Genomic DNA, 26,652 nt, shown 5'->3' on the forward strand with positions numbered 1-26,652 from the left:
AAACTGAATATTTTTTTTTAGAAAGATCCAAAATCAAGAACATTTTTTTAAACCTAACTCTTTGGAGCAATATGCTAGTCCTAATTATAAGCTATGAAGACACTGTGTGTCATAGCAGCCAACAAGCAGCTGAGCCTGATAAGACTGAGCTCCTGAGGGAAGCTGATGAAGCTGGAGCAGCAAAGAGGCTAAGAAAGCCACCCAAGAGGAACTGCCAAACTTTACAAGTTTTATAGTAAATATGTCTTAGAAAACTCATTTTCTTGTCTTCATCCAAATTTGTCAAAAGAACAGGTTATGTACTTTGTCTCTCTACTGCTTTGCTTCACAACTACATTAGCTTTGAAATGACTCTTGTCACAGTCAAAAATGCTCTTCCAATTGTGAGACCCAGTGGACACTCTTCAGTCCTTACCTAATGAAATGTGGGGCAAATTGGTCAGTGTGACTCGCTCCCTCCCCGCCTCTTCCATGACACTATGCCCTGGAGGTTCTCCACAGGCCTCTCCAACTCCTCCTCTGATGGTTTTTCATGAATGACTTAACTACTGATATGCCCAGAGTTCTGTCCTCAGCCCACTGCCCATTTACTTTTAGGCTGTTAATTAATATTTATTAGTGTAGGAATCCCACATATGACTATCCACAACAATCCCTCAAACTTTAGATTCAAACATGCAACTGTCTTGTGGACACCTCCATCTGAAAATGATTTATAATGTTTGCTCATATTCTTTGAGTAGACTATGAGCATCTTGTGGGCAAGGACTGATGAAACTCATTTCTGTGTTACAACATGGAAGAATCCCCAGTCTTGTGTTAACTATGTGTGTGTGTGGGGGGGGGGGGGGGGCGTGCAGGGAGCATGGAAGTGTGAATGAATGAGAGTGCTGTTTATGAGTTTCACATTAGCTAAGCAGTTAAAAAGGTTAACTAGGTTTTTCACAGACCACGCTAAAACCTAATCACAATAATGGGAACCTGTGTTCCAAACAACCAACTTAAAAATGAACTCTGAGAGGCTGGGGTGTAGCTGGGTGGCAGAGCACCTTGCCTAGCAATGTGCAGGGACCTCTGTTCCATCTCCAGTACCTCACCCCAACTTCAGATCCCCAAAACCCCACAAATTCTGGAAACTGTTAAGCTGAATACTGCCTATATGCCTCCCTGGAAGTAGGGCATGGTGCAGATGGCTTATTATGCTCACAAATAATAAAAAATAAAAGCTATACAATTACATGCAAGCAATGCAAGTATTAAGTATGACATTTATAAATAATACTACAATTCATAAACCTCATAAGGGTAATAAATAAGAAGTGAAAATCATCAACAATTGTGATTTTCTAGGACATCAAAAATCAGATTCCACTGGACATAACTTTCCTGTGTTCATATGTGAATACACAGCCAGGTAATGCCACACCATGACAACCACATGAATGGTCTCCTAAGTAGAGTAAGTCATGCTCTATGTATCTATAACATGTCAAAATACACTGTACATGTGTATCTAAAAAGAACGAATAAAAAATAAGTAAATAAAAATCAGATTCTATTCTAATGCAAAGACAAAATACTAATGAAAATTACCTATGAATGTATAAATACAAAATCTAAGGTCTACTGTAAATTTACAACAGCACACATAAATTATGAATACAATGGGTAATTAACCCTATTTACTCAATTACTCAAGTACTTATTGAGTACCAAGAATGAGTCGGGAACTTTTCTGGGTATTTAGAGTACAAGAGCAAATCAAACAACAATAACAAAAATCTTCCCCTGAGAATTTACGTTCTAGGAGAGAGAACAAAAAACAAAGTAAAATATATAGAATGGTGATGTAATAAGTATTATGGTGAAAAATAAAGGGGATACAGTGTACCAAGGGATAGAAAGGGGAGGGAATAAAAAGGGAGGTAAGAGAAGAGCTCAATAAGAAGAAACTCTCTGAGTAAAGACCCGAAAGAAAGGAGACAAAGAGGCTTAAGAATACCGAGGATATAAGTATTCCAGGCAGGGGAAATAACCAGTGCAAAGGCCCTGAGGCAGGACCAAGCTTTGTGTTTAAGGACATCAAGAGAATAGAGTGGCAAAAAGGAGGGAGAGAGAATTTGGAGATGAATTCAGAGGAAAATAAAGATAAGCTCCAGGTTCTCATGAAGTAAACAAAATCCCTCTGTAATTTAAGCTTTCCAAAAGCAAATCCCTTTCTATTTATGTGATTTTTCTAATAAAACTTACTCATAGAGTAAATATGGATACTTACTCGGTCATATTTAGCAACTATTTCAGCTCGTTCCTGGGCAAGTTTCAGTGCTACATCCTGCTCCGAATCTGCAGAGATCGAATTTAAATGAAGTGTTATTTTAAGGATCACAAAGTTAGTTAATTATGAAACAAAATCAAAACAAAAATCAAACAAAAACTAAAACTGCCTTAAATGAAGTATCAAATAAACTTATAAAAATTAAGTATTTATAATACAACTTTAGAATATCAACATATCTACCTTTTCAATATTATGAATGATATTCAAAAGAAAGAAAATTTATTAACAGCATAAACATCAGGACAAATAAATCTAAGCCTTCAAGAATTGGTTTTAGATCTAAAATTTCATGGAAGTAAAACTGAAATAGAAAGTTTTGTCTTCAGATGAAATCCACTAGGGCAGAAACTGAGACGATTCAAAAAAGGTGTTAAAAAGTGGCAGAATAGGAGAAGACTATTCCAAAAGGCCTTTTAAAAGTAAGGTGATTTCTCCACAAAATAAACTAGTGTAAGATATATTTCAGGAGTTACTAAAAACTTTATATCACATGATGACGATAATCACATCTTTATTTAGCTTTTCAGGCCCCTAGATTAGTTAGTTGCCTCAACTACAGTAACAACCTCCTAGCTGATCACCAGGCCTCAGCTCACAACATGCACGTATACACATGCACACCCTCAGCCTTCTTCCTTATTAACACTGGGTGTTTTTCAAAGGCACAAATCTGACAACAAAAGCAGAGATCATAGCGTGAAAAAGTATGGATATGATTATGTATCCCAAGTATCATAAATGAAAATAAAAGATCACAGACAGATTGTATAAATGGCATTTCCAATTAAGCAGCAAAGACAGCATTACAAAAGAAAACTGGGTGAAGGTCAAGAGCTAAAAATTCACAAGAGTAATTTTCAGCAGCAACAACTATGTCTGTGTTCTCACCAAGTGTCTGCTAGAAAGACACTGCCAGGCAGAAGACACTGCACTGAGTACTTTACCATGCCTATCACACGTAATTCTCAGAATACACTAAGGCAGGTATCACTAGTAATCCCACACCAAGGTTAAATGAGGTTTGAAGATTTCAAGCAACTTTTCAAGGTCACAAAGGTAGGAAAAAGTAAAGCTAGGGTTCAAATCTAGACAGTCTTGACTCCATAGCCCACAACTTCAACCACTACTTTATAAAAATGATAACTAAAAACACTAAAAGGATTTCCAGTTAAATATGGCAGATGGAACACACCTTTATATCCATTTCTCCTAAAAGCCTATTAAAATAACAACCACACTAAAATGAAACTCCCTCCCTCAAAGCACCAGAAAACTTAGGTCCTAAAGAGAGGAAAGGGTGGGGTTAAAAACAAGGGAGTTGAGTAAAGGGAATCAAGTCCCTGAGAGTTGAAGGGATGGATATGTGTGGCCAGAGGAAGGTGCTGGGTAGAGGACCAAACCCTTATTCTCCAAAGCAGGAAGCCAATAGATAATACCAAAACTGAAGAGCAGGAAGTGGCAGGTCAGCGTGTTACCTAGAGCATGAAAGGAAACAGCATGATGAGCCACAGTGGTGGAGAGTGGTTACTCCTATGCAGTGGGCATTGAGGAGTATGGGAGTCAGCTGTTTCCAAAAAAAAAAAAAAAGTCTTAAAAAAGACTGACAGATCTCTAAGCTAAGTAAAGCTCTGATAAAAATAAAATCTAAATTTAAAATAACAAGATATGGGAAAAATACACCTCATTAGTAACTGAAGAAGTATGTTTTAAAATATCACATTGCCTCTATCTCAGACTAACCAAACACTGCATTGATATTACTCAATGCTGACCAAGAGTGTGGGAGAATGTGCAGTTTCTTCATGAAACCTTTTTGGAAGGTAATTCAATAATAAGTCTCAGAAATCTTACAAGCAATCATATCCTTTACCCAATATTTCACCTCTAGGAATTCATGCCAACGAGATAATCAAATAAACACAAGGATGTTTATAATAGTAAAAATGGCAAAAATGAGAACTGGTAATTTTTTAAAGTTTTTTTGGGTGGTATGTTTATGTTACTACTTATGTTACTACTGAAGACTGGTTAAATTTTTACAATGGACTAATGCAAACAAAAGTTGGAAATAATCAACATAACTAATAAATAAATCTAAGCCTTCAAAGGTGGGGAAAACAAATGAATAAAAATTTAATTCAAACTAGGGAATGTGACTATTTATTAAACTCTGTGTCAACTATCAGAGCCACTAAATATGGATTTCTTTGGTGATAAGGCCAAATTCAATAGATGAATGTTTTCTTGGAATGTGTTTTATGCCAGTCCTTTATTCCTGCTTCTATTCCTACGAGTCTCAACTACATTTCCAACACAACAATGAGAAGTTTACAAGTATAAAAGCAGGAACTGGAAATGGTATGGAGTTGGGGGAAATGCTAAGTGTCCCAAAAAGACTTTATTATGGCAAATTGCAAAATACAAGTATTCACAGGATTATCACCAGGCTAGAGAGTTCCAGAAAAGAAAACCTAATCATGTAATAGAGACCATACTGGAATTGGATGAAACTGCATCCTGACTTTCTCAGTGAAAGATCATATACTTTAACAGGTCCAGAACAGTTGACTGTAGTCAGGTAAGTAAGTTCCAAATTTTTAAATCTCCTTAGAAATTTTTTATCCTTACATTTACCAGTGGGAAGACATTTTTGTAATATTAATGAATGTGTGCTACAAAGAGAGTGGATTTAAAACAAAACCAAATTTTTAAAAATACAGCCAAATCTGCTTCTTTTTAGGAAACTAAACAGAATGTCAATCCTTCCCAATAGTGAAGCTAGAGACATTGTTTAATAATCTACACTGGGAGGCAGAATAAGAAGTAGTGTCCTTATGCAGGGTTAACCATAGTTCAATAATGTTGTGATGGTCAGGTCTGTAGCTGAAAAGTTTATTAAGAATTGTACTAGAATATTCCCTTTGGTTTCATTCTGATTGCTTATTTAGAAATTCTATTAAACAATACAGAGAACTTAAACCAAAACATTGGCCACAGAGACACCAATGGCTATCTTGTGTCTCTGTGCAAGTATGCACAAAGTTCCAGGCACCTACTAAACAATGACAGCTGTGTTCGTTGGTACTTACATCACATGCCATTATCAAATAAAAATTTAATCAGGGCATTATGCCATTAACTTACATCATATCTTATATTCCTCCTGCATGATAAATTCATAATTAACAAGTTTATTTTGAAAAATTTGCTTTGAAATTAAATAGTTTTTGTTACCAAAACATTATAGTAATCAAAATTTTGTGCAATATGGTTGTTAGACTAAATATAGTTTAAAAAACAGTTTCTATCATTAAAAGTACTTTTTTTTTTTGAGAGAGAGAGAGAATTTTTTAATATTTATTTTTTAGTTTTCGGTGGACACAACATTTTATGTGGTGCTGAGGATCGAACCCAGCGCCCCCGCACTACCACTTGAGCCACATCCCCAGCCCCCACTCTCTTACTCTTAAATATTACTCTCTTACTTCACCAAGTTGTTGGTTTAACACTCCTGTTATACAGGAAAATATCTCTGGGCACAAATTGATAGAAGAAAATCACAACTATACTATCTTAAGAAGCATTTTAAAAACTGACAACTATTGAGATTTTTGAGACCTCTATTTCCATTGAAAACCCCTACCAAAAAAAGCCTTTTAAGAATCAAGTATCTCCCTGAATTACATTCTTTAAAAATAGGTGTTATATCTAAATTCCTGTTTAATGTCACTAAATTAATTCCAAATTCATACAAAGTTACTAAATTTAAAAAGTTTCAAATTCAATCCAACAAAACAAAATTGGTGGCAGACAGTTTTCTTAGTGTACACTTTGACAGATGAGTGTTTTATATATATGAAACATAATCAGTTTTAAAAATACTTTACCCTTTGTTGGATAATCAGTCTGTCCTTGGGAATTGACAGCTGCTTCAGTCCTCATAGAGTAACTTATCTATTCTAAGCTTTCATTATTATGTTACAGTTCTCAAACACACCAAGGGTGCTAGGTGGTACCTTACACATGCCGCAACTAACTAAAACAAAAAATGAGAGGAAGGATCTCACTTTAAACTACGTGCAAAACACGCAGAACAAAGTTTAAGATGCAGTCTGTCTTGTTCCAAGAGTGAAAAAAGACCTCACTGTGGTTACATGTACTGTAGATATCTGAACAAAGATGATATTTGTTGAGGGTGAAAACATTTCTTTCAGGCTAGATCTCAACTACAAGCCACACCAGCCTACACCCAGCATTCCATCTAATAAGCAAAGGGTTTTAAACAAGTGGCTTCATAATTTGTTCCAATCTTGTGCTTCAAAATTAGCCATATTCTTAGTACTTTTAATAAAACCACAGACGCAACAAAGAAAACTTTTATTTCAAACAGTAAACTCAAGTTAAATAGAATTGCTTTTCTCCTTAAGTACATTTTATAACTTAGATATATTTCATATCTTAACATAATTTTAAAAAATATTTTAGTTGTAGATGAACACAATATCTTTATTTTATTTATTTATTTTTATGTGGTGCTGAGGATCAAACCCAGTGCCTGACATGTGCAAGGCAAATGCTCTACCACTGAGCTACAACTCCAGCCCTCTTAACATAATTTTTATTGTGAAAATTTCAGCTGGATTCAGATAGTAAACAAATACATACTACAATAGGGGTCTGGACATTTTTAATATACCACACACCTACAGGTGAAAGGAAAGGTTCGTGAAAAAGTGTAAGTTCTACAGGATGACAATATGAACTTTTCTATTTTATTTATTCCTTTCTTCTTCTCATTGTTGCTTCCCTTAAATGAAAAGGGATCTATAATTTGTAAACCACTTTTCAAAAGTTAACAGCCCTGTCAAATGCATGCCTTCAAACATTAATCACACTTAACAGGACGCTAATGAATTAAGTTAATGCTCAGCTGAAACCAGCTGTAACATTCAGCAAAAGCAAAAGATCACAGAAGCATACAGAAAGGAAAAATGTCAAGTCTTACATGAAGGAATGAGAGAGTGGCATTAAATTTCCTATAGTTAGAAGATAATGAAGCACTATTTACAGAGTTCCGGGTAAAATTTATCATGAACTTGGAACTATACACTAAGTACACTTTTATTTCAAACAGTAAACTCAAGTTAAATAGAAATGCTATGAGGAAAAATAAAAACATTTTTACAAAGTTTAATAAGCTGAAGAATTATGCTCCCCTTCAAAAAAACGATGTCCACATCCTGATCCCTGGAACCTGTGAATGTTACTTCATGTGGCAAAAGGGATTTGCAGATGTGGTTAAATTAAGCATCTTAAAAAATAAGTAAATAAATAAATAATAAAAATAAAAAATTAAACATCTTGAGACAGGGAGATTATGTGGGCCCAGTGTAATCATAAGAATCCTTATGAACAGAAGGCAAGGAGGCCAAGGAGAAAGGAGGCTGAAATGACGCAAGAAGGTTCACAAGCCAAGGAAAGCAGGTGGCCTCCAGAGAGGGAAAAGGCAAAGAAACAACTCTCCCCTTGCCCCTCCACAGGAACTAGCCCTGCTGACCTCTTGACTTCAGCCCAGTGAAATGGATTTCAAACTCCTGACCTCCAGAACTCAGAGTAAATACTTATTGTTTATGCTGCTAAGTTTGTGATAATTTATTTCAGCAGCATGCATATATAAGGATTCAAACTTTAATGCCTTTATAATGTTTCTTTGAAAAATCATTTGAGAACATACTACAGAAAACCAAAACAGCAGCAGCAACAAAAAGAACTGATCCTCTCTCCCTGACCAAATAGCAATCAGGCTTCTTTGAGTTATTTCCTTGACAAAGCCTTGACCTTACTCCTGACCTGCTTTTGCCATACCCAGCCCTGTTGTAGTAAGAATCCTGCCAAGTCAGTTTGGTGAGAATCTCCCTATCCTTGGAATATAGTCATCCTTAATCTTTGGTGAGATTCCTCATTGCCCACCTTATTGTTTTTGTTTTGTTTTGTTTTGATGCGGTGCTGGATATGAACCTAAGCCTTGTGTATGCTAAGCAAGCACTCTACATGGGCTACACCACCACCTCCTACCACCTTTGATGTGTGAGTATCCTGACCTGTCTTCAGCAAGAATCCTATTATGTCTGTCTCCTCTTAGTAATTTTCCACCCACTGACAACCTCTCCATTCCCTCAACCCTACTCACTGGCTGTAAATTCCCACTTGTCCTTGCTGTATTTAAAATTAAGCCCACTTGCTGTATTTGGAATTAAGCCCAATCTAGACTCTTTTCTCTGACAGTCTTGGCACACCTACTATAATAGTCCTAAAGTCTTCCTTGCCTTTTTAAACAAGTGTTAGAATAATTTTCTTAACAGAATCAAAAAGCGAGGCAGATACAGGATCCATAAAATTGTAGGAGGCCATAATTAAGACATTTCCAGGAGCCAAATGTGCAGTTGCCTAGAGAGCAACCCATCTACATTAGAATTGTGAATCAGAGTATCTTCAAGAAACAAGTGAACTTCAAGCAACATATAGATCACAGACTATATGTATAGAATACAAATACAGCAAAAGTTTACATATAAAGACACCAAAGAGAGAGTGAGAGAACCACCAGAACTCTCCAAACAAGCAAAGCCACAGAGTAAAATTCAAGAACAAAGGGGCATGGCAGTGGCCTTGATAGTCTACATAAAAAGGATAATTCATTTGACTTTGACCCATTAATCATTAGGATTATATTTTCTTCTCTATATAATTCACCAAAATATTTAAGACTAAAGTAAGTGATACTGACATTGTGATTATATGATTATATAAGAATTTTATTGGTTGTTGATGTTCAGAATCAACAATTGACAGTGTTTAAAATTGAACTACAATGTGCATACATCCATACATACCCCATTACAAACTTAGGCTCCCTAGAAGTAACTGCTATTACCTACCAAAAATATTCTCTGCTTATATAAGAGTTTGCATGTTTTCATACATACACACACATACATATAGGCTCCCTTTCATATTCAAAAATTAGAATCATTCTATAAATAATTCTATAGCTTACTCTATTCCACTTAGCAGTACATCTTTCAGATTGTGCATATCAACACCTATAGATCTAATTGGTAGCATGCCAATAGGGTTTAGCAAGAGTTTGGAGTGAGGGGTAGATACAGACGGTAAGCTCTGACTTGAGGCATTTGATGATTTCCATGCTGTAAATACTCCCACTATGGTGGCCAAGCTACCAATGCAGTGTTACTGAATGCAGAAGTTCAGGCTGGCTGCAGTATACCAGTGAATCTCCTCAACCTTTTTCACAGCTGTAAAGTATCCTAAGTATTAACATAGTTCATTTAAGCAGTGCTCTCTTGAGAATTTGAACTAGGAGATACTGAGGGAATTGATTTGCAATGGGAGTTTAAAAGAAGAAAAAAGACAAAGAAGAAGAAAAAGAAGAAGCACCGTGAGGTAAAGAGCATGATAGGCAAAAGGCAAGTTGAAAAAGAGGAAGCAGTAACTACCAGTAAACAGAGAAAAAGTAGCTGTTGCAAAGAGGAAAATACTATGGAACATCCAGTGCAAAGCAGAGTTACCATCAGAGAGACCTTTTTGCCTAAGAAAAAGAGAGTAGCCCAACTAGAAAGCTGCTTTGTGCTTCAGTTCCTGGAGGTTTTCATTTCCAGTTCAATGGATTTGATGGCAAATGCTTTTGTTTTTTTCTGAAATAGCGTGAATAAATTATTTGTGTTTATTCCTTCAATTCCTTAATTCTATCTCATCTTACCACCCAAATCAACAATGCTTTTAAGTACTGGTTTTAGTCATTTGTGATCACTTTCTTAATGTACCATGAACCAAAATATATCAAGAATAAAGATTCTTTAAAATGTTTAGATCATAACAGGCACCAATGCTAAAAACTTCAGCATTTATTTTGCCAGGCTCTAGGTCCAAGGCTAGAATGCTCAGGGAGGAAGCAGAACTAACAGAGCAGCATCAAAGTACAACTGAAAACAAAAAACCCAGTAAAGAAAGTGCACCAGCACAAGAGCACCCAATTGGTTCTGACTGGTGAAGGTTCTGTATAAGCCTAAATAAAATATGGACCACCTAAAGGTTCCAGATATCTCAAGCCAGGGCCTCACCTCTGATGATACAGTAGGTCCTCCTGCCCACGACCACCACTGGAGGTCATTTATAACCCACAGCTTTATTTCCCTGCACTCCAGCCCAGTCCCACTTCCATCTCTCATGATTCCACTCATTTCACATTAAAAGAAATGTCTTCTCAAAAAATGTACAACCTCAAAAAACAAACAAACATTTATTTCCTTCTTTTTTCCCCCACCTAGTATAGTAATCTCAGAAAATCATTTGGTTTTCTTCCCCCTTTTTTATGTTCACTTGGAAGCAGCAACAACAAAGATCCTAATCATGGCTTTAATTATAAAATAGTACAAAGAATCATGGAAAAGAAAGGAGGGCCAATGGGAGCTGGATATACACAAGAACCAGTGCCATAAACCCAAAAGTCCTCAGAAATGACCAAATTTCCTATCCAAACCAGCCACATAAGTCTCCATGTACATTTTCATATTCCTTTAGTTTAATATGCAATATCTAATACAATAAAAAACATATAAACGAAATAAGTCTGAAATGCTCTTCAGTATTATCAACATATACATGGTCTATACTTTTGCATTAAAAATATTTCTTATATCCCTATCAGCATATTATCAACATTTCCATTATATAATGCTTTAATCATTTAAATTTTTTTTCTTTAAATTTGCAGAATACATTTCTTCCAACAAATTCTAATCAGAAGCCTAATTATTAAGCATATTGGTGAATGGGGTTAGGGAAGGACTCTTGTGCCCTCAATGATCCAAAAGCCCTCTAAAGCACTGCCAGGGCTCTAAAAGCAGCAAGCTGCTTCTGTAGAACCCTTTGGTGAGTGCCTTTGTAATGCTATTACTCAAAAGATTTCTCTTTAGATCAGCTTCCAGCTGTCACCTCAGCCTCCCTTTTTCATAGAGTTCCCTCAACTCTCCATGTCCTGCCCCTCCTTCTGCAAATTGAAAACAATGTTGTTGTTTTGTTTTGTTTGTAAGTGTACATTTTTAAAATCATTAAGAACAAGATAAATCACCAATATCTTGAACACAGAGCACCTAGCATCAGGTAGTTATTAAATAGTTTTGTAACTAAAAAAACAATTTAAGTTATAGTTTTAACAACAATTCTTAGGCAGGCTTCTATTACTTGCTTCCCAATTTCTAGAAAGATGAGAATCAAAATGATTTTTAAAGTTCTAGAAATAATTGCCAATTCAACCAAGATAATACTTAACATATAAATTTATATTTAAAATTATACTTACCTGCTATTTCACAGATAAACCTTCATTGTTAAAAAAAAAGCATATTTTTGCTAAAGATTCTTAGTTTTCTCTTACATATTTATTCAATTTCTTATTCTATTGAAACATGACACATTTTTATTGACTCTCAAATTCAGAAATGAAAAGTCAAAATATATTTCTTTAAATTAGCACTTCTGATTATTTACAAGTCCTTCATAAAGTAGGAAAGGACACCATACTTATCTGTTATGTCTGTGTTTCAACCTTTTCTTCTACTTACTGGCTGCTCTCCTTTATCTTACTCCCACTCTACTCACAGGATTTTCAGTTTCACTTTGTTTACCAAACAGTTCTGTTCTGTTGGCTGTGTGCACTTCCACCATGCTTCAAGTCCACATGGAGGGCCTTCAGCTAGAGCACAACCCAGTACTCTCTCCTGTACTCCCCTTCTTTCTCCTCCGAAGAGGCAGGACTTTTAAAGTCAAGGGTCTGAAAGAAGCACCAAAGCAAGGCTGGCCCAGCTCCTGCTCTTTCTTGTCTGTCTCTGGGCACATGTTCTCTGTAAAATGCTTTCCATACAAAGACAGGTGCCTGCCCTTGAGGGAGGCCTGCGTTTAGCTGTGTAGGTCATCCAGAGGACAAATCCATCTAAGTTAAGCAGGTTGGCATGTTTTCTTCACTTCAAATCTAATGCCATGTCCTCTAATCAGCCAACAGAGCAGACATTTTGATCTCCACCTGTTAGACTCCTGAACTTTAATTCCCAAGGAGAAGAAATAGTATCATTAATGACTCCCTGGAAACCCCAGAATCAAACCAAGAACTGTGGCATTTATGTATGACTCAAGGAGAAAAGGGATATGAAATGATGTAACAATATGTAAATGCCTATACTACTGGAGAAACATAATTACTAACTTGAATATGAGTATAATTCCCACATATGGAGGCAGGGTTGAATGACACATTGCCAACAACTTAAAACCAAGACAAACCTATGAGTCATTTTCCTCACTTCAACTTGCCTACAGTTGCTGACAAACTTGAGACTATATCTTAGCTGCTTTCTCAGCAGTATGACTGTTTTAATAGATGTCATGACTGGTTTGTGTCAACTCCTTATTTGTGGATATGTTATACACTGTTTATTGAGAGTTTACTAATGTGCCAGATACAATATTAGGCTTCTAACAAGCATAGTCTCAATCCTCACAACAACCTGCCTGTTAGTTTTATGACTATTCCCAGTTTACATATGGGGAGATGGAGGTGTGGAGAGGTTAAGTAATTCAGTCTGTATGGGAAGGAAGTTGCAAGCAGAGCTTAAAGCCAGGCTGTCTGACTTCAAAACCATATTTGTAATCACCACAACCCTTTGCTGAACTAGTGATCTAATTATGGCTCCTCTCACTGCCATTGGTCCTTACATTTCTTTCCTCAGAAACAAATCCATGTGCAACTCCCATGAATTCTAAGCAGTTCTATTTTCTGTATTCCAGTAGCCTTCCAGTCTCATGAAACTGCCAATTATTTGTGCAAAATGGAAATGAACAGTGTTTTAAAGACTTCAAGAACAATTTATATGTGATATTCTTTGTGATCATAAGAAATTATAACCCTCTGATTATGTTTTAAGTTGTGTTTTAGGATAATCACAGAAAATGACAAGAAACTGCAAAAATCCAACACAATAATCACCAAATGAATACAAAAGTTAACATTACCAAAACATTTTAGGCTTTTAATGGATACTAAATTAACTAGCTTCAAAATTAATTTCTATGGTTATGGAAAGGATTCTGTTGAATCAACTTCATTTACTCATTCTTCACAACTCTTTTCCCAGGTCTTTCAGAATCATAAGCAGGTAAGGTAATATTCATTACAATAAAAGTCTGCTAAATTTGGCCCAGTAGGTGTTAAGAAGAAATAATGCAATTACAGTAATACCTTATAGACCAAATATAAGACAACAGGAATAGATGTGAACTCACAGAATGTTCACCCTGACAGTAAATAACTAATTCTGTACACAGTTTGACAAACCTTATTCTCAACTTAATGTTACTCTGAATAAACAAAATAAAGTGAATAAAATGTGATGCATAAAAGCCAAACTGTGCCAAAAATGACACAAAGAAATAAGAACTATGTATTACTAGTACAACTGCGAAGCACAAAGGAAGAACTGTATTACCATGCTTTAAGCTAGGGAAGTACTATTTGGTCCAAGACTGGCCCTTAGATTAAAACTGGACCATACTGCCATCAAAAACCAACTATTTGGTAAAATAATGGGATAATAAATAAAAGTGTTCATATCACAATCATTTCTTTTAGCATCAAGCACAGGACCACAAAATGCTCACAACAGACAGCTACTTTCAACACACCTCAATAAATACTAAGCAACAGTATATTTAAGTATCTCATATGTGTATGTGTTTAATTTGATTATATCCTGTTACTACTATTGTGTTAATAATGTTGTGTTTACATGGTGTATAATAAGTAAGGTTTACATTACATAACAAATATCAAAAGTGCTATACAAATACAGTAGTCACTTATCAGGAGACCAGATGAATTAGCATATAAGAGCTTGGTTCCTAAGTAACTGCTAACATTTATTCTGCATAATCTAAACTCTTCATGTATATTATATAATCTCCTCACATCAAAACTGAGGTAGGTATCATTATTGTTCATTAAACAGACAAGAAAAGTATTTAGGTTAATTAACCCGCAAAGATCACACAGGTTTTAAATCTAGAAGTGACTTTCAGACCAAGGCAATAAGGCTCCAAGGTGTTCTTAATTACTCCACATGGTCTTTAAATAAACAAAATGACAAGCAAAAGAACCAAGATTTCTCAAGAAGATCTGTCAACAGGGATCTTCAAAGTAGCATTTAAAAAGGGCAAGATGCAAAGAAATACTAAATAAGAAACCAAAAGAGGTGTTTCTGAATAGAGAAAAAGCAGAGAAAATGAAGACTTTGCAGGAACAACAGCTGCATGGGACAACACACATTTGTTGAGATTGAGTATCCATCAGGTACTGCACTGGGTATATATATTATCTTGTTTAATATTCAAACAACCCTGCTATAATATACATTTCACAGAAATTATCAATTATTTACATACTTTACAGATGAGGAAAATGAAACTCAGAGGTAAAGCTACTTGTATAAGGCCTACATTAGTGTGGGAGCCTCAATTCAAACACAAATCTATGCTTTTGTTCACAATGACACAAAATTTTAAGAAAGAGTGGAGGGTGTGAGGGAGAGAATGAGAATGTGTTTGTGTATTTCCAAATTAATAAATTATAAGCTACCAAGAAACTATGCAGCACATTGACATAAAGGAATGGGACAGTTGATTTCAGTGTGCTAAAAGCAACATGATCTGGTTGTGTTTCTGCAAGTCAATGTACTACTTCAATAAAAAGAAAAATCTTCCTTGATGTGAAGATGATGACTCTTCAAAATTACTTATTCCTGGGGCTGGGGATATGGCTCAAGCCGTAGCGCGCTCGCCTGGCATGCGTGCGGCCTGGGTTCGATCCTCAGCACCACATGCAAAGATGTTGTGTCTGCTGAAAACTAAAAAAAATAAATATTAAAAAATTCTCTCTCTCTCTCTTTAAAAAAAAAAAAATTACTTATTCCTCTACACTTTGAGATATCCACATTTCCAACATTTCACTTCATTGATACTATAATTCTACAGATTTTAAGAATATTAATGCATTTTCATGATAACTGATTACTGTAAGCAAATTTTTCCAAATACTAAATTGGGGTAGCTCAATACTATTTTCATATACTACTAGATATAAAATTTTTCATTTTTTAATATTTTTGCTAGTTACCAGCTGCAAGACACTAGAAATCCCCACAAAGGACCCCCATATATTATTGTTGAGTTTTTTTTTTTTGAGGGGGGTGTCTCTGATTTACACTCCTTTAATCAACAGAATCCAGTCCTACATTTATTTTGTTCAAACTTTTTCAACAACATCCACATATATCTTTCCTATATATAACACATTTCTTCAGAGGAAAGATTCATTAACTTTCAAGTAGATCAAACTTTAAAAGACATCTACTACTGGTAACTTGTAGTATATAAATGTACAAGTACTTTAGAATTTCTCTGACAAAGACATCTCCATAAAGCAAAAGGCAGGGGGAATAAAGTTACTACATCATTGCCTCATGGAAACACAGCTGCTTCAGAATACATCCATAAAATTATTGTACCAATTCAATTTTAATATCACTTTGAACATCAATATGCATAATTTAAAGGAAGAGCAAATAATATCACAAATTCTTAGTTCTTGATACAACTACCAAAATATAAGAAAAAGCATTTTCAAGCTGAATTACTAAAAAAAAAAAAAGCACTGTAGTGTGGTATATGGCATACTAATATATACCACATTACAGTGCTATTATATCTTCAATAAATAACTGTCCAGGAAACAAAAAGTCCTTTGTTTTTGACATTTTATTGGTTACCAGTAAGGGTAAATAATAAAGTTTCCTTAGCTTCACACTGAGACAAAATTTGAAAAGTAATTCTGTAGGTAGCCACAATTTATCTAGTCATGTGCTTCCTCAGCAGCACTCAGGGAGGGCCAGCTGTGGGCTACCGCTATGCAATAGAGGCAGACAATCAATCAAGACCCCAGGAAGCCTGCTCATAATGGCACTCCAGACCAACAAGGGAAAGGCAAAGCTCAGGATGCATTGTGAGATGCTTTATTAGAAGAACAGCAATGAAAATTGGTGCACCCACCCATTATGGAAAGCAGTATGAAGATTCCTCAGAAAACCTGGGATGGAACCACCATTTGACTCAGTTATCCACTCCTCGGTTTATGCCCAAAGGACTTACAATCAGCATGCTGCAGTGATGCAGCCACATCAATGTTTATAGCAGCTCAATTTAAAACAGCCAAACTATGGAGCCAACCTAGATGCCCTTCAACAGATGAATGGATAAAGAAAATGTGGTACATATACACAATGGAATATTACTCAGCCTTAAAGATGAACGAAATTATGCCATTTGCAAGTAAATGGATGGAACTGGAGAATATCATGCTAAGCAAAATAAGTTAATCCCCCCAAACCAAAGGCCAAATGTTTTCTCTGATAAACGGACACTAAATCATAATAAGAGGCGGGGGGGTGGGTGGTGCGCTAGGGAAAAATAGAGGTACTTTGCATTAGGCAAAGGGGAGTAAAGGGGGGGAGAGGTCATAAGGGTAGGAAAGATAGTAGAATGAATCGGGCATTATGATCATGCAACTGATCCATGAGAGAAGGGGAAAGGGCTGCCACTGAGCTCAACTGATATCTTCTCGAAGGATTCTGAAAATTCCTATTTACGTTTCTTTACAGTAACCTATATATCCCATTCCCAACTCAAGGCCCTGCCCTCAATTCACATGGCCCAAAATTACACACAAGGTTCAATCCATCCTAAATGATTTTTTTTTTAACACAGAAGGAAAGAGTAAAACTTTTAAGAAGTCACAAGTGGGGGTAAACCTCTTCCAGAATGCTATACTTGATGAGTTTTTGCCAATTTCCACATGGAAGCATATACTCAAAATACACTGACAATATACTGGCAATATACTGACAATAAAACATTTACATAAAAGATCTGCTATCCTTCTCATTGCGAAACATTTATAAGCACTGTCTCCAACTCACTGAGTAAACTACCTGGAATAATAATGTATTTCTAACAGTAATCTAAATTCTTCTTTTATAAGCAAATAAGCATGACCAACTTTACAAAGAAAAAAATTGAAAACAACATAAATGTCTATTAATTCAGCTATTAAAAATCATGAAGCAAAATTATGTGTACTGATTTGGATTCATCTCCAAGACACATTTTAAGTATGTACAAGGCAAGGTTCTGAACAAAACTCTGAACTGCTGGGGGTCAGGTATGTACATAAATATACCAGGTTAACCAGTGATCATCCTGGGGGAGATTAAAACTAAGTGACTAAATGGAAAGGACTCTTTTATTTTTCACTGCATCATCATTAGCACACCTTAAAATCATTTACCATGTACCTGTACCATCTAATCAAAACACAAAAACTAATTTTTTTTAACAATTACAAATTAAAATTAGCAGAAAAATCCCTCTTGAGGAAAGGCTTAATAGTTCCCTGTTATGCCCTTACTTACCCTCTATGATGTGAACCAAGTGGGAGACTTTGGTGTGAGGGCAGCTCAGTTTTGGGGATATAATGCCTTCCTCCACACTCTTTCTTTACTGCTTTAAAAGAAGGGAAGAATATAAATTCAAAGAGATAGAAACTATGGCCACATGCATAACTACCACTTCTCTCCTCTGAGCAAAAGAAAACCAATTAATAGTTTCTCCTTCAGCAGAACTTATAAGCAGGAGTAGAGATGGGATAAGCAGGAGATTAAGCATCAATATATGAACAGAAGACTAGGGCCAGAGAAACATATCCTTGACCACTGCAATAATTTGTTAAAGGGTCAGCATTTTGCTAAAACTGCAAACCTTCACTAAAGGATAATACAAATGCTAAAGGCATTGCATTTTATGCTATTAAGGACCGGTTCAAATATTTTAAAAATAAGTGCCAGCCAAATAACAAAAATTACAGGAAAATGTGCCATAGTATAGATCAGACAACAACTTTCCTAGTCAGTTCACCTAGCAAATAAAACAAATCTGAGTTGTTTTGAAATGAACACCTCTAGGGCTTTTCATTTATTATGTTTTAATAAATGCCTTTGGCATATTTTAGAGGGCATTTTTTCCTTTAAACTTTTTTCATATGATATTGATCTTGCCAACCATAATTTTGCCAACAACAGTTTTAAGAATATAAACTTCAAGGTTAATGAGGGATTAATAGAAACAAAAGGCTTTCCAAGCACACTGACAATAAAACATTTACATAAAAAATTTGCCATCCTTCTCATTAATAAACTTCCTGGCAAAAAGGTTACATTACTGTCAATGTTAATGGCAAGTTACTTTAATTGACTGATTTTAATACAGTCAATCTGGTGGGTCCTTTAGTTTCCAATAAAATCATCAATGCCTGACAATTTCATAAACTCCCTGTGTGCAAGGCTCTCTGAAAGTACAAAAATAGATAATCAAGACACCTGGTGGCCTCAAGATACAACCTTGCAAAGGAGATTTAGCAAATTATGTTATATACATGTAGGAATATGGCATAATGAATTTCTTTATTATGTATATTAACAATGAACAAAAACAAAGAAAGAAAGAGAGAGGAGAAAGAGAGATGCATTTACCAAAATACTTTACCGGCAATGAGAGAAGCAAAAGAAGCAATCCATCTCAAAGCACATAACACATTCAGTAGAGGACAACCATACGACACTGTGTAGCGCAAACTATTTCTAACATGGAATGAAAACTATACAACAGTTCATGGCTTAATTGGGCGCATCTGAAGTTAGAATAGAAGTTCAGCAAGATAATTCTCTATTTATTTCAATATTTTACATAAGAGCAGATATGGATTTTTCTTCTAACAGAAGCCCTCAGTTGGATTTACATTCCTCCAGAAACCCAAGCATATCTAGAGATTTAGAAGATCAAATTGCTTGGCAAGTATACTGGAATGCCAACAGAAACTAATAAAGTTAATTGACTATTTCCTTTTGAATGCTATCAAGTACCATATATCTTCTGGAAAATGTGGTTATCTTCAGTTTTAATGCACTTTGAAAGAAGATTTCCTACTCAATTATGTCTGGAATGTGTGTATATCTGTAAACACATTCAAACTCTAGCTTGCCCAAACCTACAGTCAACAGTCTCACAGTGCTCTGTGACTGATTCATCCAACAGATCAATACCATTCTATGAAACTGGTCCATTTACTAATAATTTGACTCCATTTCTGATTCTGGTTTTGTCCAATTCAACAGGATTCTTAATAACTTCTCTACCACTTGTTGACATAAACTTAGGCAACTTACAACCTGCAAAAGTTTCATTTTCCTCACTTATACAAGAAAAATAATTTAGATTAGCTAACACTTAAAATATTGACTACGGGTCTCTAGCATGTTATCACAGGTAAACTCAAACAGCCCTATAATGTATTCACCATCATTATCACTAAATTACACATGGAGAAAGGACACTCTGAAGTACCCAAATGTCTCATGGCAGGCGTCAGAGCAGCATCTGAACGCAGAATTCAAAGTCCATGCTGGAAATCATTAAAGGTACAGCTGCCTAATAAAATATTTCCTGACAACTCATAAAATTCTTGTGAGGATCACATTTAATCAGGCTCATGAAAGCATTTAAGAAAGGTTAAATGCTATATAAAGTATTTATTATTAGCAAAGTCTTAAGGACAAGACTTATTGGTAACATTAACTATGAAGGTATCTAAGCAAAAGTAAATTCTTTTTTAAAAAGTTAAAAAGACTGAGAAGAACCTTAAAATTCAGTTTCCCCAAACTGGTGATATCCAGATAAAACATCTTTTAAGAGGTCATCACTCAATTTCTCCTTAAATTCTTCCAGAGATGAAAATCTCACAAGATCACAAGTCAACTCATTCCATCTTGAAATGATCTTATTATTAGAAATATCTACCTTTTAGCACTAAGCAAAATTAGGCTTTTCCACATAACAGGCCTATAAATATAAATCTTTGACACAGTCACACTATTCAACAAATTTCCTCTTGGAAATTTGACTCTCTCAAATTCAACATGATACCCCAGAAAGGTTTTGATGTAAAACCAACAGCACTATTACCTCTCTTGGCCTAAAAACAAGCATTCCCACCTTTTTTCTTTCTTTCCTGCTGGCAAGTCAATTTAATGGGTTCATATAAGCAGTTACTTAATTAAAATATTTCAGTTCTCTCTTAACAACCTTATTTGTTTGGTTTGGTTTTTGCTACTGGGGATTGAACCCCAGAGCTCTTTACCACTGAACTACATTGCTAACCCTTTTTATTTTGAGATAAGATCTTGCTAAGTTGCTTGAGGGTCTCACTAAGTTGCAGAGACTATCCTATCCTTCTGCCTCAGCTGCCTCAGACTCTGGGATTACAGGCCAGTGCCACCACCCCCAGTTTATAAGCTTTCTTGATTTCCGTATAAAACTTGACATTTCATCATTTTTATCTAAATCTTTTCTTTATTTTGGTCTGTGATGCTTGCCTCTAAAGATCTTTCTAAACCTTAATTTCATAACCTTATGTTAATGATCTCTATCAATTTTGCACCTTCCCCCTCCCTTCATAAATCTAATAATTATAATTAAATTTTCATTCTAGTTACTGAAAAACTAAATAATCTAAAGCCCTAGGATACACTGACAAAGATCTTCATTCTGTCTGACATCAATAAATTAAATATAGCCCATCGATTTATTACTGAATCTTTTACATGACCCAGCCTCCTACCATCACTCCTTCTTCTGCTCTATGGTCGGCTCACCAAAAACTTTATTAAAGTCCTTTCTTACAACCAAATAAACCTATCATCAACATTTCCTTAGGTTGTTAGCTCAGTGAAAACAAAGACAGGAATTTGCATTTATTAGTTTGGTTTTCTTATACCCAGAAAACATCTTGAAAATCATAATTTCCTTTTAAATCCATTCATAAAGTATGATTTAATAAAAGCAAGCTAGAATTCTGATTAGAATTAGCAATAGTTCAATATTCAGAATCTACCTGTGCTCTTTTCTCTTTTGAAGTTTAGTTTTCTGGCACCTTCTCCCTGTTTTATTACCCTTAAAAGACTATTCAAAATTATTCCCAAACAGACAGTCCAAGACTATAATTCACCTAATCCTGAAGACCTAAACTGGAAGGGATGTGCTATCTCCCACCTTGCTTCAACTCTCACTTCTGCCCATCCTCTTTTCTGCTTTAAAAAGAACACCCATGAGAACAAAAGGAAGCAAAAAGTCTGGGACTTAATATGCTTTCTCTATCACATTTACATTATATGATCTGCTGTCAATATCTGCTATCTGGTCATTACTGATCTTCAGGATTCAAGAGACACTTCGTAAAGGTTTTTATATCATGTTCCGCACCGTTCACAGATGTCAATTTATTTGTGTTTGAGCTTTCTTGTCCATTATTTTTTAAAGCATTTACTACTCTTTTTCATATAACCCTTTTCTCTCACCTTTCATTCAAACCCTTTTTAAATGTAAATTCAAAAGAGCACCCAAAGTCAGCTGCCTTGTGTATATTCCTTTATTTTTCCTTTTCATAAAAATAAGTTCTCACTGTAGATTTTTCTCGTATTAATCCATTTTCCCTTTCCATATGTGACTGTAATCAAACCCACATTTACTGTAATATATTTATAATTCACTTTCCTAAAGAAATCGTATATCACTAACAGGGCACAGGATATTTTTCCTTCATAAATACAAATTCAAAGAAGTTACCATTACTTCAACCTTATTAACGAGTATTTCCTTATTAGTTGGAATTAGTCCTGGAAAGCAATTCCCTTCATTGTTCCCATAACCTCCTAAATTTACATATTCAACATTAGGACTACAAAATGGATTTTTGCTCATATCTGAATAGGTTCTGCTGTCAGGCTTAAATTCTTGCTGGAAAAAGACAATTACAAATGATAGCAATATCTTACAGGCTCAAAGGTGTTAGGAATAACTCAATGGAGAAAAACAAGACTGTCTTTTCAACAAACAGTTCTGGAATAACTACTCTCTGGAGGGAGAAAACCCCCTTATACCGAACATAAAAATTAACCTAAAATAAATCATAGGTCTAATGTAAGAGCAAAAATTATCTAACTACCAGGAGAAAATCTATCTTTATGACACTGGGTTAGGCAAAGATTTCTTTTAACTATAATAAGCATAAACTATAAAAACTAACAAAAAAAAAACAAACAGATTACTGTCAGAATAAAAACTCCTGCTCTTGAAAAAGACAAGCCACAGAAAATATTTGAATATATAAATAATTCTTAAAACTCAATGTATTAAAAGACAATCCTTTTTTTAATGAGCAAGAGACTTAAATGGACATATCACAAAAGATATATGAACAGCTGATAAGTATATAAAAAGATGCTCAATATCATTGGTCATTAGAGAAATGCAAATTAAAATCACACTGCGATACTACTATGAACAAAGTTAAAATGACTGACAATACCAAGTGTTGACAAGGATATGGAGCATCTAGAACTCTTGAATAGAACTAGTGAGAATACAAAATAGTAAAGCCATATTTGAAAAGAGAGAAAACAGCGTCTTATAAAGTTAAACATAAACTTTATACTACCACCCAACATCTTGCTCCTAGATTATTTACCAAAAAGAAATAACCAAATCCAAATGGCCATCAATTGGTTAATAAATAAGCAAACTGTGGTTAATCCATATTTTGGAATAATACTTAACAGAAAGAAAAAAACTGCTGATAATATGCAACACACAAAAAAAAGGCAAACACAAAAGACTTTATACTGTATGACTCCATTCATATGAAATTTGAGAAAATACAAAATTATAGTGATTGCTTGAGTCCAGTAGCCAGGTCAAACTGAAACAAGAAATCAAGAATTTTTAGGATTCTTGTTGAAATTTTTCTATTTCAGAATATAGTGGTGGTTACATAACTATACATAATTATCAACAGTTATCCAGTAATCTTCTTTAAATGAATTAATTTCATTACATATAAAATTATACCTCAGTAAATCTGAAAAAAGGAACTTGTCACATTTTTAATGCTCACTGACCACTTTACATTTTATTTTATTACAGTCATAATTTCCTGTTTTTAGGCAAACTGTGTCCTGATTTGTCACTTTTAGAGTGTTATAAAAATTAAATAACCAAATTTAGATGAACAATACAAAAAATAATTATCCATAAGCTCTGAATGAGGGCCTAAGGAACTTTCTAAGCAACATAAACTATGACATCTATTTTGGAAGCTATTTGCTTCCATGTTTTAAATGATAGCTCATAAAGTGACCTCACCTTAGTGCATCAGGGCCATCCCACACTCTATTCCTTCCTGTCTGTAACTCTTTCCACTCAATGTGTGGCTGACTCCTATCACTCTTCCCATTTCAACCTAAGACAACTCTTCTGGGAAGTATTCTGTTTTATGATAACCTAGAGTCTTTCTTCACAGAAAATATCAAAATTTGTCATTATTTTGTGTATTTACTTGCTTGTTTTTGGTCTTCTCCACAGAACTCTCAGATTAGTTTATCATTTTATTTACTACTATAACCAGTGTGTGGTACAGACACCTAACTGGTTGCTCAATAAACTTATGAATGTTTGAATTAAAAAAAGTGACCTAATTTAATCCTAATCACAAACCTGGGGACACAAGGTATTGTTGTACAGATGAGAAAACTAAGATTTAGAGAGATTAATGGTCCAAAATTACACAGCTCTTAATGGTGGTGCCATGAATCAACCTAAGGCTACTGTGACGCCAAGTCCTATTCACTTAACTATTAGTTGATGTCTATATACAGTTTAACAGAATTCACTGAGTTTCTACAATGGGTTGTCTACATAGAATCTTAAGTCAAATCCTATCATAAATTCTCAGGACTATTCAAAATATTTCCCTGAAATTTTGTTTGATCAAATATTCTTAGAAATAAAAGGGCCAACTCAATTATTTTGTCAAACAGAGAGATTTACTAGGCATGATGCCTGCTTCCTGGAATAGGCTTTGGTTGGCAACAACTAAATTTATAGTACATTCCTAAGTAATAAATGCATATTTTTGCTAAAGTAAATAATATAGTATTTATACATTCATACTGGTAATAAGGGTCTGCTGTCTCACTATTCTTAAACACTAACTCTCACTATACTGTACTTCCTGCTAAGACCAAACAATAAAGTACTAGCCATCACTAGTAAAAGCTTTGAATGTGGCTAGAGGCATGGCATTATACACCAATTAAGACAAAACAAAGGTTATATTCAGCAGTATGAAATTTTCTACAATAATTCTATTCATTGGGGAGAAATAAAAATCAGAAAAAGCAAAGCACAATGAAAGAGCTTTTAAATAACAGTGTACTTAAATAAGTGAGTCAGAATAATGAGTCATCCTTAAGTGTATGGCTTAAAAATGTGAAAAGATACTACCATAAATTCTAAGATGTTAATCTTAATTCTTTTCAAGGAAATAATGCTGCTTTATGTGGAATTCCTGTCTTCAATGTGGTCATAGTTTTTCCACATGTGTAAAAATCAAATGGTTTTTAAGACCAGTCCCTTTAATATAGTCTATGGATAGGGACTGCTATAGAAGATATGAGTATAACCAACTGCAACCACACATTTGGTGAAATTCTGTAATATTCTTTAAGGTGGGAATAAGAGCAAGAAAACCCTTTTGTATCAGTATAACAATTCACATTGTACAAAAACTTATACACACCAATAGGAAACATGCCAATTAAATACTGTTAACATTAAGTAAAGAAACATTTATCCCCTTGCAAGGGATCTCTTCCTAATTCAATTATTTCTACCATTAGCATCACCATCTAGTCTTAAATTCAAAAGCCTAGTGTTTTTTTTTTTTAGCTTTTATTTTTTTCCTTCACCCCTCTACATATAATTTCTCACTAACTTCTTAATATTCTTTTCAATCATCTCTTGCTTTTTTTCATTTGCCCCACTACCACATGAACTCACCACCACATTTTGGTCAAAAAAATTGCAACAGTTGTTAAATGCAAAATAAAAAGTTGTTACAAGACAGAGTACAGAGGCCAGGCACGGTGGCACATGTCTGTAATCCCAGTTTGGGAGGCTGAAACACGAGGATCATGAGTCCAAAGCCAGCCTCAGCAATGGTGAGGTGCTAAGCAACTCAGTGAGACCCTGTATCTAAATAAAATACAAAATAGGGCTAGGGATGTGACTCTGATTGAACTCAGGGGCACTCTTAAGAAAATTCAAGAGTTTTCAGTTTTACATGGTAGGGAGACAAAATTGAAGCTCAGGGTACGGCATGAACCAGGGCCTGAAGAGCCAAGCAAAATCTGAGTCCCTTAACTCCTCAATGCATCTTCTGCTTATCCACAAACAGCACAGAGTAAGAGAAATCAGGTGAAGAGTTTCAACAGGAAGTTAAAAGGCTAAACAGTGCTCTTAGCAGTCTCAGAGTCCTGAGAGTTCTGGATCCACCAAAGAGACAGGAACCTGGGAAGCACCCCAGACTTACAGCTGAGGTCCCTAAATAACTACACCCTAGGATTAATAGAAAAATAGAAATAAATGAGGCTTTATAAATACTGAAAAACAGACTTTCAACAGCTCAAGAATTATTTTCACTAATTGTTCTGCCTCTTCTTTATTATTTTGTTTTGTTTTGTTTTGGGGTACCAGGGATTGAACTCAGGGGCACTTGACCACTGAGCCACATCCTCAGCCGTATTTTGTATTTTATTAGAGACATGGTCTCACTGGGTTGCTTAGTACCTTGCATTTTAAATTGCTGAGGCTGGCTTTAACCCACAATCCTCCTGCCTCCGCCTCCCGAGCCGCTGGGATTAAGGTATGCACCATGGTGTCCAGTCTGTCCTGCCTCTTCTTTTAACTGCCTGGCAGAAGTTAAAAACTTTTCTGCAAATCTGTATAAATTGTCTATTTGTACTATGTACATTCCTTTAAAAGTTGCCATGTATATGAAGAAAGAGAAGAAAGGGAGAAAAAAAAGGAGGGAAAGGAGGGAAGGGGATGAGAAGGAAGAGGGAAAGGAAACAAGACAGAGACAAACCTACAGGGTAAGATAGACTTTTTTTTCCTTTTACTTTTTTTTTTTTTTTTTTTTTTTTTAAGAATCAGAAGAAAATTCTACAACTGAAAGATACAATAGC

The 26,652-nt window shown here is 35.0% G+C and overlaps 1 protein-coding gene across 2 annotated transcripts in view; it reads right to left on the bottom strand.

Annotated features, from left to right (window-relative positions):
* The window catches only part of Usp6nl (USP6 N-terminal like), a 161,494-nt gene that overhangs the window by 69,512 nt on the left and 65,330 nt on the right, over positions 1-26,652 (bottom strand). For both annotated transcript variants that reach the window (XM_027944886.3, XM_071599800.1), the window contains exon 3: positions 2,276-2,343. In XM_027944886.3, coding sequence (XP_027800687.1) covers positions 2,276-2,343 — 68 coding nt within the window. The remainder of the gene's footprint in view (positions 1-2,275; positions 2,344-26,652) is intronic.

Source organism: Marmota flaviventris, chromosome 12, assembly GCF_047511675.1.
Source record: "Marmota flaviventris isolate mMarFla1 chromosome 12, mMarFla1.hap1, whole genome shotgun sequence".
NCBI lineage: Eukaryota > Metazoa > Chordata > Mammalia > Rodentia > Sciuridae > Marmota > Marmota flaviventris.